The sequence below is a fragment of the Bos taurus genome, chromosome 25, assembly GCF_002263795.3.
Source record: "Bos taurus isolate L1 Dominette 01449 registration number 42190680 breed Hereford chromosome 25, ARS-UCD2.0, whole genome shotgun sequence".
NCBI lineage: Eukaryota > Metazoa > Chordata > Mammalia > Artiodactyla > Bovidae > Bos > Bos taurus.
Window position 1 is genome coordinate 35,237,569 of NC_037352.1, and position 17,319 is coordinate 35,254,887.

The 17,319-nt window shown below is 55.2% G+C and overlaps 1 protein-coding gene across 2 annotated transcripts in view; it reads right to left on the reverse strand.

Moving 5' to 3' along the window:
* Positions 1-17,319, reverse strand: part of COL26A1 (collagen type XXVI alpha 1 chain) — a 164,303-nt gene that overhangs the window by 17,846 nt on the left and 129,138 nt on the right. For both annotated transcript variants that reach the window (XM_005225215.5, NM_001193154.1), the window contains exon 4: positions 5,034-5,095. In XM_005225215.5, the coding sequence (XP_005225272.1) occupies positions 5,034-5,095 (62 nt within the window). The remainder of the gene's footprint in view (positions 1-5,033; positions 5,096-17,319) is intronic.

The window sequence follows — 17,319 nt, forward strand, 5'->3', positions numbered from 1 at the left end:
CACAGCGCCCAGGCCTGGGCTGGGCTGTGGTTTCCTGGGTGCACAGAAAGGGTCCTTCTGAGCGCCTCCTCCCACAGCTCTGCAGCTTCCCCGGGGCCTGGGTGACAAAGTTTCCCAAGACCCTTGGGAACAAAGTGGCACCCCAGATCTCAGGCCCCCCTCTGTATTGGGTGGGTGGGCTCCTGCCCCGTGAGGCTCTGGCAACCCCCAGGGCCCCTGCTCTCAGCCCCTCCCCCTCCTGGTCCTTACAAGGGCTCATTAAACAGGAAGGGCCACGCCAGAGGCAAGGTGGAAAGAGAGGCTCAGAGACCGCAAGGGACTTGCCCAAGGTCACCCAGCAAGTCGGTGGTGGGGCCAGGGCCCCGTGTGGCGCCTCGTCCACTTCTCCACAGCTGGGCTGCAGCCCTGGCCTCAGTGGAGCTTCACGGAGGCCCTGAGAAGTGGGGCGGCGGGCTCAGACTGCACAGCGGCTTGGGGGTGGAACCTCCTCACGGAGGGGAGGGTTACAGTTTCTGCCCCAGCCACTGAGGGGACGTCCACCTGGAAGCTGACCGGCCATGGCAAGGGGTGGAGCTGGGGGGGACAGGGCAAGGAGACTTGGCTGTCAGTGTGTGGGATGGGGGCCCCCGGGCCATGGGCGAGAGGCTGGGGGTGGGAACTGTCAGGACCTAGTGGCCAGGACTTGGGGGCAGGACGTGAAGGCAGGGGTGGCCCTGTCTCTAGCCTGGCTTGGGGGATGGTAGGATCGCCACCATTCAAACAGCGGCACAGGAGAAGCCAGGTTTGGGGGTGAAGGTCCCCAGTCGGGGGGATGAGTTGGATACAGCAGCTTGGTGGGGTGGGGAGGATTCCTCCAGGTGAACAAGTGTAACAGGGAGGAGCCAGGAGCAAGGGGAGTGTGGCTGGGAGGGATCAGGGTGGGGGCACCCAGACTGGGCTCCCAGGCCCCCCAGAGGGACCCTCTGCCTGCAACCTCGCTCCTGCACAAAAGACCAAGCTCACTCCTTCCTGGGGCACCTCCCTCACAGACACCAAGACCCACAGAGCCCATGGACCCAGGCAGAGGAGCCACGGGCACCGTCAAGTTAGAAGCAGCCCACTCCAGAGTTCAAGCCCCCGTGGTCTGGCCATGGCAAACCTCCTGGAGAAACTGAGCCGTCTCTGCTGGGCTGAGCTCACCGGGGCAGGCAGCAGTGGGCGGCGTGGGGACTCAGCTGAGAAAACCAGACTCCAGCCAGCCTTCCATCTCAGAGGCTCTGATAATATCACTGTGGCCTGGCTGATTGGCTAGGACACCACTGTCCTGCACCAGTCACCCAGGGAAATCCCCTCGGGCTCCCTCCCACTCGGTCTGGTTTTTGGAGTCAGAGAGTAAACTGAGGAGGAGGGGAGGAAGGAAGGCAGGAAACGTTTTTTCTGCTAGCTTTTTACCCCACGATCCCCCAACAGCCGCTCCAGCCTGTCCCAGAAAGTGGGTGAGAGGAATCTAGATCAGCTCCTAGGTTTGGATCCTTAGGCAACTCCGGCACTGTAGGGAGTGAAGATGGAGCAGTTCTTTGTGGTTGCCTGGCCTCCAACCACCTCCCCTTCCTTGACTCTAGAACCCTTATTCTGAGCCAGTGAGAATGCCCCAGAGGAGGAATCATCACTGGCCAATTACTCATTTTCCCAGCTCCCTTGTACCTAGGAGGTGGGCATATAGCCTAGTGTTGGCCAAGGAGACATAATGAATTTCTTGAGATACTTTGCTTCACCCTCTACTTCCTGCCTTTGAACAATGTATAAGGATGTGAGGCTTTGAGCTGCAGCAGCCACTTTGTAACCATGAGGCACTCTGGTGACTCAGATGGTAAAGTGTCTGTCTGCAGTGCAGGAGACCAGGGATCAGTCTCTGGGTCAGGAAGATCCCCTGGAGAAGGGCATGGCAACCTACTCCAGTATTCTTGCCTGGGGAATTCCATCGACAGAGGAGCCTGGCGGGCTACAGTTCTTGGGGTCTCGAAGAGTTGGACACGACTGAGTGACTAACGCTTTAGCACTGACTGGCAAGAGGACAAGAGCCGATTCACTAAGAAGGTGGAGAGGAGGCTGTGAAGGGAGTCTGGTTTCTTGAGTCACCAAGCCAATCCCAAGACCACTAAGTCTGGACTTGCTATTGAACTAACAATAAATGCTAAGAAATAAGCTGCCAATGGCTGGGTTCACATTGCTTGCCACTGAATGCATCCTTCTTGATATGTCAAAACAGGCTTCTTGTCTTGAGGAAGCAGAAGTCGAAGTTTCCAGGCCTTGGACTTACTGCTAGCTGCCCAGGTTTTGACTCCCCATCGGGGATCTGCCTGCCCGCTTCTGCCTTCACCCACCTGACCCCAGCCCCTGACCCCAGCTCCATGCTCTCTCTGACCCCTGTGGGCTCCCCTGACCTCACCCGCCCCTGAGGCTGTGGGGCTGGCCTGGCTGCTAGCCTGGCCTGTGTCCCCCGCCCTCTCCAGGCTGCTGCCCCTCAGGGCCCTCTGATGGGGCGGGTGAAGCTCCCAGGGGCCCTGCTTCTCCAGGGGACACTTGGGCACAAAGCAGGCAGGTGGGCAGCTGGAAAGTGACCCAGAGAGGACACAGGAGCTGAGACAGGAGTCTCCTGTTGCCATCTAGAAATCCAGAAGGGACCCCGCAGCTGCCACCTCTCTGGACACCTGTCTCAAGCTACCTTGTCTACCTCCCCACCCAGGAGCCACCTGAGGTCATCTCTGTGTATGAGCCAGGGAGGGGCCGGGAAGTGACCCCTTCTGTTTCCACCTCACAGGGCAGCAGGTTGAGGCCCAGAGCTGAGAAGGGCCCTGTTATCACTGGGTTATTACTGAGACAGCCTGACCCCCACAGAGTCTGCGGAGGAGACCCCCTGAGGTCTGCGGAGGAGTCACGACCCTCACCCTCAGGGCCAGAGAGTAAGCACCCCCTCCAGCCTGCCCGGGGTGCGGCGTCCCCAGGCAGAGGGCAGCGCAGGGTTGGGGCACCAGGGCAGGAGTTGCTCATGGCGGGAGGGCATGGGTCAGGGCCAGGGGCGCGGGGGACAGCAGGCATGGTGCCGGTCCTGCCTCAGAGCTGTGACTTGCAACACCCTGGGGTGCTGGGCCGGGGCCAGGCCAGGCCTTCAGCCGACGCTCTGCCAAACCACGCGGCAGTTTCAGGTACCTGGAAAATGTCCGTCAGGCTAGCGAGCCTGGGGAGCCCGCCTTTTCTAGAGTCTCGGGTACCACGAGTTCCTTCTAGCATCTTCCCCAGCATCTCTCATCCCTACCAGGACTGCCCCAGCCCCAGCTCGGCTCATGTGGCAGCATCTGCTCCCTGAAGCTTCTGCCCTCCCCGCCCCCCCCCCCCCCCCGCAGAGCCATGACCCAGGGAGGGCACAGGGTCTCCACCCCCAGCCTGTGCCCAGGCACCTGGGCTGCTGGGGGGACCCTCCTGCCTGCAGGGGCAAGGGAGACCATTCACGCTTCTGCCACGGGGCTTCTCCCATGTACCTGTGCCTCCATCAGGAAGATGCCACAGCGACACAACATAAATGATAACAGCCTCACACCTGTCCAGCATGGGTTCCCCCACCGTGTCACCTGAGGCCCCGAGCGGTCCTGTGAGGCTGGCACCTCAGCTCACTCCACAGAGGAGGAGGTGGGCTCGGTGAGTCACCCAGCTGGTGGGGGCTGTTCCCACACGTGCCTGCCTCCAGCTGCCAGTCACTGCAGCCCCCATTGCACTGGGCAGGTGTCCCCACAGTCAGGCTTCCAAGGCAGGCAGCATGGCCGAAGGGTGATACAGCATTGGCCAGGGCTGCGTGTGTCTGTGTGCGTCTATATGTAAGTATGTGCGTCTCTGTGAATTCATGTGTGTTTATACGTGCGTCCCTGTGTGTTCATTCATGTGTGTGTCTCTGTGTGTGTCTACAGGGAGGCCCTGCCTGTCAGGCTCCTCTGGGCTGGGGTCCAACCTCTGGGTCTGCTCTGTGTTCTCGCGGTGGGGGTCTTGCAGCCCACCTCGGCGCTCTGTCCTCACTCCGGCCTCCCTGCCAGCCAGCCGTGCTCACAGCACCCTCCCGGGCAGCGCCCGGCCCTAGCTGTTTGGTCTGCCCTTGAGAGAGCGCTGCCTCCGCTCGGGTCAGTCCAGCCTCCCCGTGCTGGCCCTCCGCTGGGCCAGGAGCCCCCCGCAGTCCCACTGCCTGCAGAGGCTCCTTGGAGGTGGCAAGTACAGCAGCCTCAGCCCTAAGCTTGCCTCCGCCAGACCCAGACCTTCCAGCCAATCGCCCCGTGCCTGCTTTCCAGGTGAAGGAGGTGGGGCTTGTCCACAGGGGTCACGTGGCGAGGGGGAGTGCCGCGCAGAAGCACATCCCAGCAAGGGCCAGGTCGGCCCTGAGGCGGGCTCTGCACTGTCTCCCGGGCACCAGGAGGGACAGAGCCCCAGGGGTCCCCACGGGGCAGCTTCCCCGACACACCTGCACCTCACACATCCTCCCCTTCTCTGAGTCCTGTCCTCCTTGCCGCTGCTGCCTGGGGCCACTCCCAGATGAATGACTAGGCTTTACTGAGCCCCTCTGCCTCTGGGGTGAGTTGCTCCACCCCTCTGCCCCCTGATGTAGACAGGGAGAAAGCTCGCAGGTGCCAGGCGGCTCCTCCTCCATCAGCTCCTGAGCCCAGCCCCGTGCAAGACCAGGAAGGAGGAGCCTGAGTGGGGGCCAGCAGCCCTGGGGGGACAGCGACTTCCCTCCTCTTTCCACCGAGGGGTCAGCATCGGGACTTCCAGCCATTGAGGCCCACACCCAGACCAGCCTGCTGCCTGGGACCCTCGAGTTTCTTACTCATCCCACTTCCCTCTCCCACCCCAGGAGGCTGGCCCAGACTAGAGAAAATTACCCAGAGCCACTGAGGGCCCAAATAGCACCCACCCCTGGGGACCAGGCTCCTCAGGCTTGCTGGGCTCCCTGGGGCTGAAGCAAGCTCCTCCCTTTCTAACTCCCTAGGCCCAGGATCCCCAGACCATCTGACCTTGGCCTCCAGCGTGGTCAGCCGCTCGCTCATGTCGCTGAGCCGGGTGCAGTTCATGCATTCTGAAAGAGAAGAGGTGAGAGTGGAGTGGACCCTGGGGAGAGAGCAGCCCGGCCAGGCAGGATAGCCTCTGCTCAGGCAGGCAGGGAAATCTCTGAGTTGCTGCCTGGAAAACTCCTACACATCCTTCAGAGCCTTATCTTTAGTGCCCCCTCCTCCAGGCAGCCTGCCTGACCTCCGAGCCTCCTTTCTGGGCATCCACAGCACAGAGTATTGCGAATCGTCTGAGCCAGCACCTGGGATGCCTCGTCAGCCTGCGAGTGTCCTAGGCGCAGGGTCTTTGTCTATTTTGTTTGTTCATGAATTTTGGTGCCTGGCACAGAGTAGTGGGTCAAAAAATACCTGAGGACTTCCCTGGTGGTGCAGTGGATGGGACTTGCCTTGACAGTACAGGGGGCCTGGCTCGATCCTGGTCTGGGAGGACTCCACATGCCGCAAGCAACTAAGCCTGTACGCCCCAACTACTGAAGCCTGCACGCTCTAAGCCCCTCCAGCTGTAACTAGTGAGCTCCTGTGTAAAGACTACTGAAGTCCGCCCCCTAGGGCCAGCAAGTCGCAGCTACCGAGCCTGCGTGCTGCAACTACCGAAGCCTAGAGCCTGTGCTCCACAAGAGAAGCCACTGCAATGAGAGGCCCAGGCAGCGCAACTAGAGTAGACCCTGCCTGCCACAACTAGAGAAAAGCCCGTGCAGCAACAAAACCCCAGAGCAGCCAAGGATACATAATAAATAAATAAATATAGCAGTGTGCACACGTCAAAAAAAATTTTTTATAATAAACTCCACCATTAAAAAAAAAAAATCTGATAGTTAATGAGTGGGTAGTAAATGAGACACACTCCTTGACTTGGAGAACTACAGTCCGAGGAAGGGGACAGGCAAAAAGACACAGGTTGGTAAGGGCTGTAAGACCAGAACATGCAAAAGAGCAACAGGAAAGTGAAAGCGAGAGTCAGTCAATTGTGTCTGACTCTTTGAGACCCCATGGATATATAGTCCATGGAATTCTCCAGGCCAGAATACTGGAGTGGGTAGCCTTTCCCTTCTCCAAGGGATCTTCCCAACACAGAATCGAACCCAGGTCTCCCACATTGCAGGTGGATTCTTAACCAGCTGAGCCACCAGGGGAGCCCAAGAATACTGGAGTGGGTAGCCTATCTGGGGTTGCCAAAGCCCATCTGGGCTGGGGGTGGCCCAGGAGGGCTTCCTGGAGGCAGTGGCATCTAAGGTGAGGACTGAGGGATGCACAGTGATTGGTCAGATTCCATAGAAGGAAGAATTAGTGCTGACACCAGAGGGGAACAGAACCGGGGAGGGTCTTCCAGCAGCCTAGCGGGCAGGAGCACACCTGGGGACCACCAAGACTGGAGCAGGAAGCCTGCGGGGAGGAGCCTGGCAGTGTCCTGAGACCAATGGCAGCTGTTGGAGGGGGTAAAAGCCAAGGTCAGATGTGCATTTTTAAAAGCTCACTCTGGCAGCAGAGTGTACCGCGGGAGGCTGTGGGAGGGTCCCAGAGCCTGAAGGCCAATTAGGAGACCAGTAATGGTTAACCTCCCAGGCACATATCTCCCTGGGCTGTAATCATCTATTTATGTCTGTCTCCCCCAGAGACCCAGAGCTCTTTAATGAGGAAATAGATGGTTCAAAGCTGTTCCTAAGAGCTTTTATTGCTCTGGAAGTCAAGAGATGCTTAGATTCCTCCCTCAGTTCAAAGCCTGACCCCACAGGCACCCCATTCCGGTCAAGCAGACACACGAGAGGTATTAGGGCAACTCGGCACGTCCCATTCGGTGTTCAGAGGCCCCTTGGCTGCAGCGAGGCCCCCATGCTCACCGGCGGGGTCCCCGTCCCCCCATCATCAGCCTTGTCTGTCTTTGGAGAAGTCCTGTATCTTTGTCACTGAACGCAAACCACCTTGGAAACGTCTCTGTTTTAAAATAATGACTGTCCTGTGAGAGATGCAATGAGACTCCCAGAATCTTAGGACCTTGGGAACAGGTGGTTCAGGCTGTGATTTCCCCAGGGGTGCCCAGCCTCGGGGCCACGGGGGCTGACAGCCCCTTACTTTCTGCTCACCAGCCCTACCCGGGTTTCTGTGGGTTGGCAGGGGCCCCCTCATCCTCATTACCTTCCCCATCCACCCTGGGCTGTGCCCAGTCTGTGGTTTATAAGCCTTTTTTTTTTTTTTAGAAACAGAACTCTTTTTCTTCCCCCAATAAAACCTTGTCAGTAACCCCGATACATAAAAGAGATTAAAGACTGAGGTATAAACACTGAAACTTTAAAACAACCAGAAGAATGTATACAGTTGTCTGACTCGGGGATGGGGCAGGACTTCACAAAGGAAAGGAGGTGGTTTTCTGGTTAGATGGGGGGGACTGAACACACATGTTTCCCTCCAACTCCTACCAGCAAAAGGGACAATAAAGAAGGAAAGAGGTACAAAGCACAGAGCGGAGAGACGGGCAGAGGGGGCTTCTCAGGGATGAATCACCAGGGGAAAGGCAGAGAGCGACCACGTCCCAGGCTGGCAGACACAGGAGGGCTTGGAGAGCAGCAAGGGCTGATGTCCTCTCTGGGTTCCGGGATCCACCCCAGGAGGGAGGCCCACGGGCACTGAAATCTGAGGAGGCCCCCTGAACAATTTGGCAGGGGGAGGGCGGCTCTCTGGAATGGCTCTGCGGGTAAGGAATCCACCCGCAATGCAGGAGATGCAGGAGACGCAGGTTCAATCCTAGGTTGGGAAGATGCCCTGGAGGAGGAAGTGGCAACTCGCTATAGTATTCTTGCCTGAAACATCCCATGAACAGAGAAGCCTGGCGAGCTAGAGTCCAAAGGGTTGCAAGAGTCGGACACAACTGAGCACGCACACATACCCTGTACAACGGCCAGGCGCCCAAAGGCCCCCAGTCAACGAGGCCAGACACACGGGGGGATTCCCAGGGGACACTCACTGCCCTCCTCCTAAATACTGCAGGATCCTGGTGCCTCTGAAAGCGGCCTTTCGTGGGAAAGACAGACAGCGAAACAAAACAAGGGTTCCCTGTGTCATGCCACCCACCCCACCTCCCCCCATCCACCCACCCACTCCTCCATCCACCCACCCACTCATCCGTCCTCCACCCCGACATTCACACCCCACCCCGTCCCCTACCCACCCCCGGCCACCCCCTCCTCCACCTGGAGGCCCGGTGGGTGCCCGTGAGCCCCTTGGTGACCCTGCACTCATATCGTTTTGTTTTCGTTTTAGATGTGGGCCATTTTTTAAAGTCTTCATCGAATCTGTTACAACATTTCTTCGCTTTTCATGTCTTGGCATTTTGGCCACGAGGCATGTGGGATCTTAGCCCCTCTACCAGAGATCGAACCGGCACCCCCTGCATGGGAAGACAAAGTCTTAACCAACCACCGGACTGCCAGGGGAGCCCCACCCTGTGCTAATACTGATGGGCAGGGGGTAGGGTAGCGGGAATGGGGTGCCTGCCCTCGCAGCAGAGGCCCAAGAGCATCTTATGGGGCAAAAAGGGCGTCGACTCTGGAAGCGGGCTGGCCTGGAGAACTTTCCGGCTTGAGCTTCGTCTGCCCTCTGCACACACAGGAGGGCGTCACCCCACCCTGGGGACCCCCCTCCCGAAGGAAGAAGGTGGGGCAGGATGGCCCTGGGTGAGGTGTCAGTCGGGCCTCAGCTCCACGCAGTGAACGTTCCCGAGGCGTTCGCAGCCCATAAACACATTTCCAGGGTCTGAGGCAACACACAGGACTCCCTGCAGGGGGGACGGTCAGCAGAGCCAGGGGCGAGCCTGGGCTTGCACGCGAACCTGTTTCTGGAGAGCAGGCAGGACCCCGGGCCTAGTCTGCGCTGGCACTGGGCATCCTGCTCGGCCTGCGGGGAGTGGCTTGGCTGTCAGTGGGCATGGGGAGGGCTGGGGAGGGGTCCGGTGCCCCAGCTGCAGAGAGAGGCCCAACCAGCGGGCAGGGCCCTAGGCTGCCAGCCCGGCCTCCCGTGCCACCTGCCTGGGCAGGCGCTCTGAGGCTGGGCGGGTTTTATGGCTCCCCTGGCATCCTGTCATCGACAAGCAATTAAATTATGCATGTTTAACTTTCTCTAATTATTCCTCAGGGCGGTGGGACTATGGAAACGGGCCTGGCGGGGCAATGCTGGCTGTGTGACCGGCCGAGGCCCTGCCCCACTGGCTCCGGGCCTTGGTTTCCCCTCCCTGAGAGGCAGACTCTTCACTTTCTGGGATTCTGAGGATTCCCACGTTCCCAGCACACACGGGCCCACGAGCGTTTCCTCGCATCCAGGACACAGAGGCAGAACTTGAGCTTGGAGATCTTTGCCAGTATATGTAGATGGGAAGTGAGGGGGTGTGTGGGTGAGACAGAGACGGAGGAACTGACTGCTCAGTGTGGTCAGTAGAGAGAGAGCCAGAGAGGCCGCTAACTCACTGTGTGGCTTGAGGCCCGCTTTCTCTCTGTACCTCAGTTTCTCCATCTGTAAAAAGGGTCTATATATTTTTTTAAGTTAGTTTTATTTCTGTATTTATTTTTGACTGTGCGGGGTCTTTGTTGCTGCATGAGGGCTTTCTCCCGTCGCAGGAAGCGGGAGCTACTCACTGCAGTGCACGGGCTTCCCCTTGCGCTGGCTTTTCTTGTTGTGGAGCGCAGGCTCTAGGGTGAGCAGACTTCAGTAGCTGCGGTTCGTGGGCTCCCAAGCACAGGCTCACTACTTGTAAGGCACGGGTTTAGTTGCTCCGAGGCATGTGGGATCTTCCTGGACCAGGGATCAAACCCATGTCTCCTGCATCAGCAGGCAGATTCTTTACCACTGAGCCACCAGGGAAGCCCGAAAGGGGTTTACGCTGACCAGCTCCAAGGGTCTCAGGCTCTTTGCTCCTGCCCTCTGCCCCCTCGGCCTCAGACCGCCCACTGCAGAGGGTGGTTGCCGGTCTACCCACCATGTGCCTTTGGCCAGCACTGCTTCCGGTCGTGGCTCTGAATCTTGAAGTCAGGACCCTCCCCCTGAATGAGATCAGACTCCCAAGGTCTGGGCTTTGCTGACAGGGCAGGAGTTGGCTACTGCAGAGACTCCTGAAGAGGCAGAGTCGGTCCACTGTGCGGCTGAGACGCCGACAGCAGCAGCCAGGGTGACCCTGCCCCAGAGGCCTGTTTACCCTCTCAGAGGTGGTCTGCAGGCAGGGGGCATACACAGGGTGGGTGTCACCCACAGCCCACCCAGTGGGGCCCGGCTGGAGGAGACCCCCACATCCCCTGGGAGACCCTTGACCCTAGCCAAGACTCCAAGGGGAAGACGGTTCCAAGGAGGTCAAAAGAGTAAGATGCTGCGGGGACAGGGGTGGGGCAGGCCAGCTAGACTGACCGTGAGTACCCACAGGGCACCGCAGGAAAAGAGGGTCCTGAGCTGCCTCCGTTTCCCTAATGTGACGAGAACGATGGAGGTAAGCTTTCCATTCCCACCCCAAAAAGCCTGACTATAGGGAATGAAAGCTGGTGGAAAAGAGGGGTACTGAGAACTCTCCTTTCTCATGGTAAGCCTTGAAGGGCTATTGGCCTTTTAAAAACAATATACATTCTGAATAGATTGAATACACGCATGCGTCTTGTCGCTTCAGTCCTGTCCGACTCTTTGCGAACCTATAGGTTGTAGCCCGCCAGCCTCCTCCGTCCCTGGGATTCTCCAGGCAAGAATACTGGAGGGGGTTGCCCTGCCCTTCTCTAGGGGATCTTTAATTTCAATGTTTAACTGGGTAAAAACACAGAACGTGCTTATAATGCTGCGTGGAAAATATACAAAATTGTATCTCTTCATGAGCTGGCGGGAAACAAGCCAGCTGCAGGCTGGAGTTCCAGGGTCGCTGGGGACCCCCAGACTCCTGGGGCCACCAAGACATGATCATTCTAGATTATTCCAATCCTGATGTTTCCAATTCAGCCTGAAGTTCTTAACCGCCCTCTGGTGCTCTGAGCCTAGCCTCGTGGGTATCAGAGAGGCCCTGATGGGAATTTTATAAAATATCAATACCTCCCCTGGGCCTGGGAAGTCACCTCTCCATTTAACTTGTAGAGAGCTGCTTGTCCAGGTAACTGCAGACAGATGGGATTTTTCTAAGACACAGACCCCAAAAGGAAGGGTGAAAAGGGCAAGGCCATGCTGAAGGTGGGGGCCCTGCCCTGGGTCTCCCCTGTGCTCCCTCACACATGCCAGAGCAATGAACCCCAGCGGGGGCGGGGAATCTGCTGGTCGGACAGAGCAGTGGCTGCGTGCCAGGCCCAGCCGTGGGGCCCGTGGACAGGACAGAATAATTAAATTCCACCCTTTTCTATATCAGGGATCACAGAGAAGGCCAGAGTTTTTCAGGAACTTCTGCCAAGAGTTTTTATTGAAAAGTAATTTGAGTTCCTTCTTGAAGAGGGGCAGCCTTGCATGGGTGTCCTCACCGTGGAAATAAAAATCCCCAAAGGACCAGTTGCACTGAAGCTGCTCAGAGCACAGTGGGAGCTGGCAACCTACCCAGCCCCCCCACCCACCACACACACACCAGCATCCTCTGGACTGTAGAAATTTCCAGCAATGTTCAGAAAACCCCCATGGGGAAAAGAGACAACACAGGTGAGTGAAAGCTATTCACCAAGGTTCATCAGTCACCTATGAGGTGAGAGACAGAAATACCCTGGCATGCGTCCCTCCTTTTGTGAGTGAGGAAGATGAGCCTCAAGTGAGGTTTAACAACGTAGCCAAGGTCACCCAGCGTGCTGATTAAAGGTGGCCTTGCCTTCCCATATGGCCACGGTGGGCTAGGCCAGGTGTCTGGCTGGGGAAGAACTCTCCATGCGATGTATAAATAGCCCCTGGGCCACGACTAGACATGGGGGAGTCTGTGGTTTTTGCATCCCCCCAGCTTCCCAGGTGACGCAAGTGGTAAAGAACCCACCCGCCAATGCGGGAGACATAAAAGACGTGGGTTCGATCCTTGGGAAGATCCCCTGGAGGAGGCCATGGCGGCCCACCTCAGTATTCTTCCCTGGAGAATGCCATGGACAGAGGAGCCTGGTGGGCTACAGACCATGGGGTCACAAAGAGTCAGACACGACTGGAGCGACTTAGCATGCACGCACAGCCCTACAGACTCTGCCAATCTGACTGGTCAAGTCTGTCTTCTTTCCTTCCAACCTCCAAATCCAGCCCAGAGTTCAAGATTGTTGGGTCTTGTACCATGGCTGGACCACACCCCAAAACATCTTTGCCCTAGAAAAATCTAAAGAGGAATTATTGGAATTACTAAATTAATTTAGCAAGGATTATAGAGTTTTCAAAAATCAACCATATTCCTATACATTGACAATAACCATATAGAAAGTGAAATTTTAAAATACCATTCACACAGCATCAAATTATCTAGGAATAAGTCTACTGAAAATTTTAAAACATCACTGAGAGAAATTAAAGCAGATTCAAATAAATGAAAAGATATACTATACTCATGGATTGGAAGGTGCCATAGTATATACGTTAATTCTCTCCCAATTGATCTATCCATTCAATGCAACCCCATTCAAAATCTCAGACGGTTTTTTTATATGTTGTGTGTGTGAATTCTCAAGTTTTTTCTAAAATATATACAAAAACGCAAAGGTCCAAGAATAGCCAAACGCAAAGATGAAATAGAACAGAAGTGGAAGACTTATACAACCAGAACTGAGATCTATTATAAAACTATAGTAATTAAGACACTATATTCTTGGTGCAAAGACAGACGATTCACACTTAACTCAGTCACCTGGTTTATAAAAAAGGTGTATATGAGTACAGGAGAGAAAGGAAGGACTTCAGTAAAGAGTACTGGGTCAATTGGATATCAAAATGGAAAAGTAAAGTAAAAGAATCTGACCCCTCAACCCACACCACACACGAAAGTCGATTCCAGATACATTGTAGATCTAACTGTTAAAAGAGAAACGAGAGTTTTTTGGAAATTCCCTGGTGGTCCGGTGGTTAGGACCTGCCGAGGGCACAGGTTCAATCCCTGGTTGGGGGACTAAGATCTCGCATGCCATGCAGCCAAAACAAAAACACAAAATCAACAAAATAACACCCGATACAATTTATTTTAAATATCAGTAACTTACCTTCGTGACCTCAGAATAGACAAGATTTCTTCTAATACAAAAACAGTTAACATTAAGGAAAGCTTTGATAAGATGAATTGCATTAAATGTAAGAATTTCTTTTCATCAGAAGACAGCATTAAGAGAATGGAGAAGCCTATCATCAAGTAGAAGACGTCCTTGGACTACATAAAACCACAAAATAAGATGCCAAATGGCTGAGTCATACGTAGAGGGGCTCAACTCCGTAGCTCTATAAGGAAATGCAAATTAAACTACACCCACCAGGACAGCTGAAAATGCAAGACTAACAATGCACGTATCTGAGTATCCAAGAGGGTGTGAGCCACTGGAGCTCTAAGACAGCATCAGTGCAATGTCCGTGGAAAAACCACGTCTTAAAAATGTGGCTGTTTCTAATAGGGATGAGCAATTTCATCTAATAGGAGCAATTCTATCTCTAGGTACAAAAACAATAAATAATGTCACCAAAAGGCTTGTGTAAGAATAAGCAGTTGTTGCTCAAAATAACCAAAAATTTTAATAATCCAAATTCCCATTGGTGGCTGACAGGATAAACTAAATATTCCCAAAATGGAATATTATACAGTAAGAAGTGCACAGAAACCATATGCCGCCCAGTGGATAAGCTCACAGAGATGACAGACCCCAAAGGGCACACACTCACGTGAGTCCATTTATTGAAATTTCCATCACAGGCAGGACAGCTCGAAGGTGGTGGCCTGCGCGTCAGTGGTTATCGTGAGGGCAGTTATCAGAAGAGGCAGGGGGAGGACTTCTAAGATGATGAAAATGGTCTCTTTCTTGACGAGGATGCTGGTACACAGGCGTGGTCTGTGTAAAACATGTCTAACCCTGACCTTGCTCACCCTAAACCACCAATCTGACATGTCACCCTCTGTGCTCCCCATCGCCCTGAGGAAAACCCCCGTCCCCCCTGAATGGGCTGCTTGCCATGATCTGAGCACCCCTCACTCTTCTAGTTCTTTGGCCTTTCCCTGTCTTGTTATCATATCCAGAAATAGATTCCAACCCACTCCAATGATTAGTAAATTCCTACTGAAGCACCACCTCCTCCAGGGAGCCTTCCTTGACCACTCCAGGTGGACCCAGGCAGCCACCTTCCTATTAATTGCCAAGAGTGCAATATACACCTTGCTTAGAGCACTCAGCAGCCTGGCTGGGGAACATCTTGTGTACCCCTCTTCCCTGTGGGTCCATGTCTCATCCATTCTTGTATTCTGAAAAGTGGGGCAGGCATACCCCTCTGTCACATGGGGCTGCAGAGAAGCTCATGTGTCCTCTCGGACAGAGGCAGTGCCACCTTGGGGGAGGGGGTGAGCAGATCTAGGAGACCCTCAGCTCATTGTCCAGGTGGCTCACCTTGGAGGCTCTCAGGGAACTCGGGGAGGGGAGGGAAGGGACCGTCCTCCTCCTTCAGGGGCCAGGGGTCGTGTGTCCCACGCAAACCCTGGCAACTCTGTCCCCGGAGCTTCCTCCCTGCCCACCCCCCCGCCCCCCGAACAGCTGGTTTCCATTTCCACAAGGCCAGGAGAAGTGGAAGGAGCTTAAGGTAGAGATAAGAAAGTCGTTTGGACGCTGAAGTTCATACCTTCTGGCTCATGTCTCGGTGGGAGGGGAAGAAAGGAGGAAACGCTCTCTTCCGATTTCACAATAGCAGAGAGGGTCTGGCCCGTGTGGAGCCACGCAGGTCATAATAATGATCAAAAGAAGGAAAAGCAACTCGCGTTCATGGAGCACTCACTCTGTGCCAGACGCTAATGGAAGGGCGAGACCCGATGCACCACTTTTCATGTATACTTGTCTAATTCCTACAACAACCCAATGAGGGAAGAACCTTTATTATCTCTGTTTTGCAGATGAAGCAACCCAGGCACACAGAGGTTAGGTAATTTGCCCAAAGTCACACAGCCAGTAAGTACCAGCGGCTGGGTTCAAAGCAGGCAGTCGGCTGGTGGCGGTGGTGGTGGGGGTACCGCTGGCTCTTAGCCAGCTTAGTTGCTCCTTGCATGCTGGATCTAAGTTCCCCAGCCAGGGACTGAACCCACGTTTGTTTGATGCAATGTCTTTCTCCTCAGCACTGTTTCCAGTGGACTGTGGAGTGACTTCCCTTCAGACTGACTGGCATGGCTGGGAGAAGTCTCCAGAAATCCGTGAGTATGCAGCAGCCTGAATTCTGCAAGATCAAGGACTTCGTGGTCCTTCTCAGAATTCTGCTGGAGTGGGGTCCCCACAGTTGGGGGTACTTGGATTAAAGGGCTCATGTGCCCGTTTGCTCAGTGGAGGGATTTCCAGTCTCCTAGGACTGTCCCACAGGACTCGAAAGGGGGTTTATCCAGAAATAAGAGATTCAGAGGCTTCCTTGATGGCTCAGTGGTAAAGAATCCGCCTGCCAAGGTGGAGACATGGGTTCGATCCCTGATCTGGGAAGATCCCATATGCCTCGGAGCAACTAAGCCCATGCACCACAACTATTGAGCCTGTGCTCTAGAGCCTGGGAGCCACAACTACTGAGCCCCCGTGCCACAGCAGCTGAAGCCCGTGTGCCCTGGAGCCTGTGCTCCGAAACAAGAGAAGCCACTGCAACGAGAAGCCCACACACTGCAAATTCAGAGTAGCCCTGGCTCACCGTGACTAGAGAAAATCCCGCGCGGCAACGAAGACCCAGGGCAGCCAAATAAATCGGCAACGAAGACCCAGGGCAGCCAAATAAATTAAAAAAAAATTTTTTTTAAGTAATAAGAGATCCAGTCTCTGCAGCCATTTGGGGGGTTGAGAAAGGCAAGGACACTGCTGCATACGTTTTATTTTTCAGGGTTCACCGATCCGGTTGCTTCTCTTGGGTGGATTTCTGAGGTTCGCGTGGTTAATCTGAAGTTATTGTTTGAAGTGCTCTCTCTCTTTTTTCCTCATCCAGAAAGAAATCATAAATATCTCCAGGGTCCCAGGACGCTGGCAGGCGGCCCTGCCTGGGTCTGAAAGGTGACACCAGGCGCAGCCCTGGAGACCAGCTCTGACTCCCCACCCCCGTGGACATGTGGCATCGCTGTTGCCACCTCGTTCTGTGTCAGTGGGAAAGGATCCTTTTTAACAGGGCTCCGAGCTCAAGGTCAACGTTCAGGAGCCCTAAAGCGAAGCAGGCTGACTGAGGGCCTCCAGAATGTGGGAAAGGCTGCCTAATTCTGCTGGGCAGATCACCCACGGCCCTGGACCCGAGGCAGGGCCTTCCCCTCCTGCACCACTGGTCCAGGCTCAGGCGAGTGCTGAGCTCTAATCTTAGGGAGATGGACGAGGTGCCCCAAAGACAGCCAGAAGTGGGCAGAGTCACTTGGGGTTTGGGGCTTTTGGAGGAAAACGGTGGTAGAGTTCAAAGTCCCCAGGTGGGAGGCTGGGGGACCCCCAGGAATCGGAGGACCTTCTGGGAGCAGCTCTGATCTTTCCCTGTGTGCACGTGGGCAGACCCCTTCCCCTTTCAGGGTCTCTACTCCTCCAAAGCTATGGGAAGGCCCAAGGCGGCTTCAGCTTTAATTCAAGGATCAGCTGGGCTCCAGGGAAGCCCTTGGTCTCTTAACAGCGTCGTCTACCTCTTGGAGGTTGTTCAGGGGAGCTGGGATGTGAGCGTGGGGTGCTTCCTCTGACACCAGGTCTCCCAAGCTCTCTCTCTCTCTTTAGGTCACACCGCATGACCCATAGGGTCTTAGTTCCCCAACCAAGGACTGAACCTGCACCCTCGGCAGTGAAAGCACGGAGTGTTACCCACTGGACCACCAGGAATCCCAAAGGCGCCCAAGTGCTTTATCAGAGGAAGAATCCCAGGCTGGAGAGACCACAGGCCTGACCTCCTACCAAAGAAGGGCTCAGAGCAGCAGTTTCCAAATGCTCTTTTTATAAAATAATAATAATTTTCTTTATTTTGGCTGTGCCAGGTCTTAGTTGCGGCATGTGGGATCTAGTTCCCTGACCAGGGATCGAACCCGTGCCCCCTGCGTTGGGAGTGTGGAGTCTTAGCCACTGGACCACCAGGGAAGTCCCTCAAATGCCTTTTTAAAAGGAAGAGG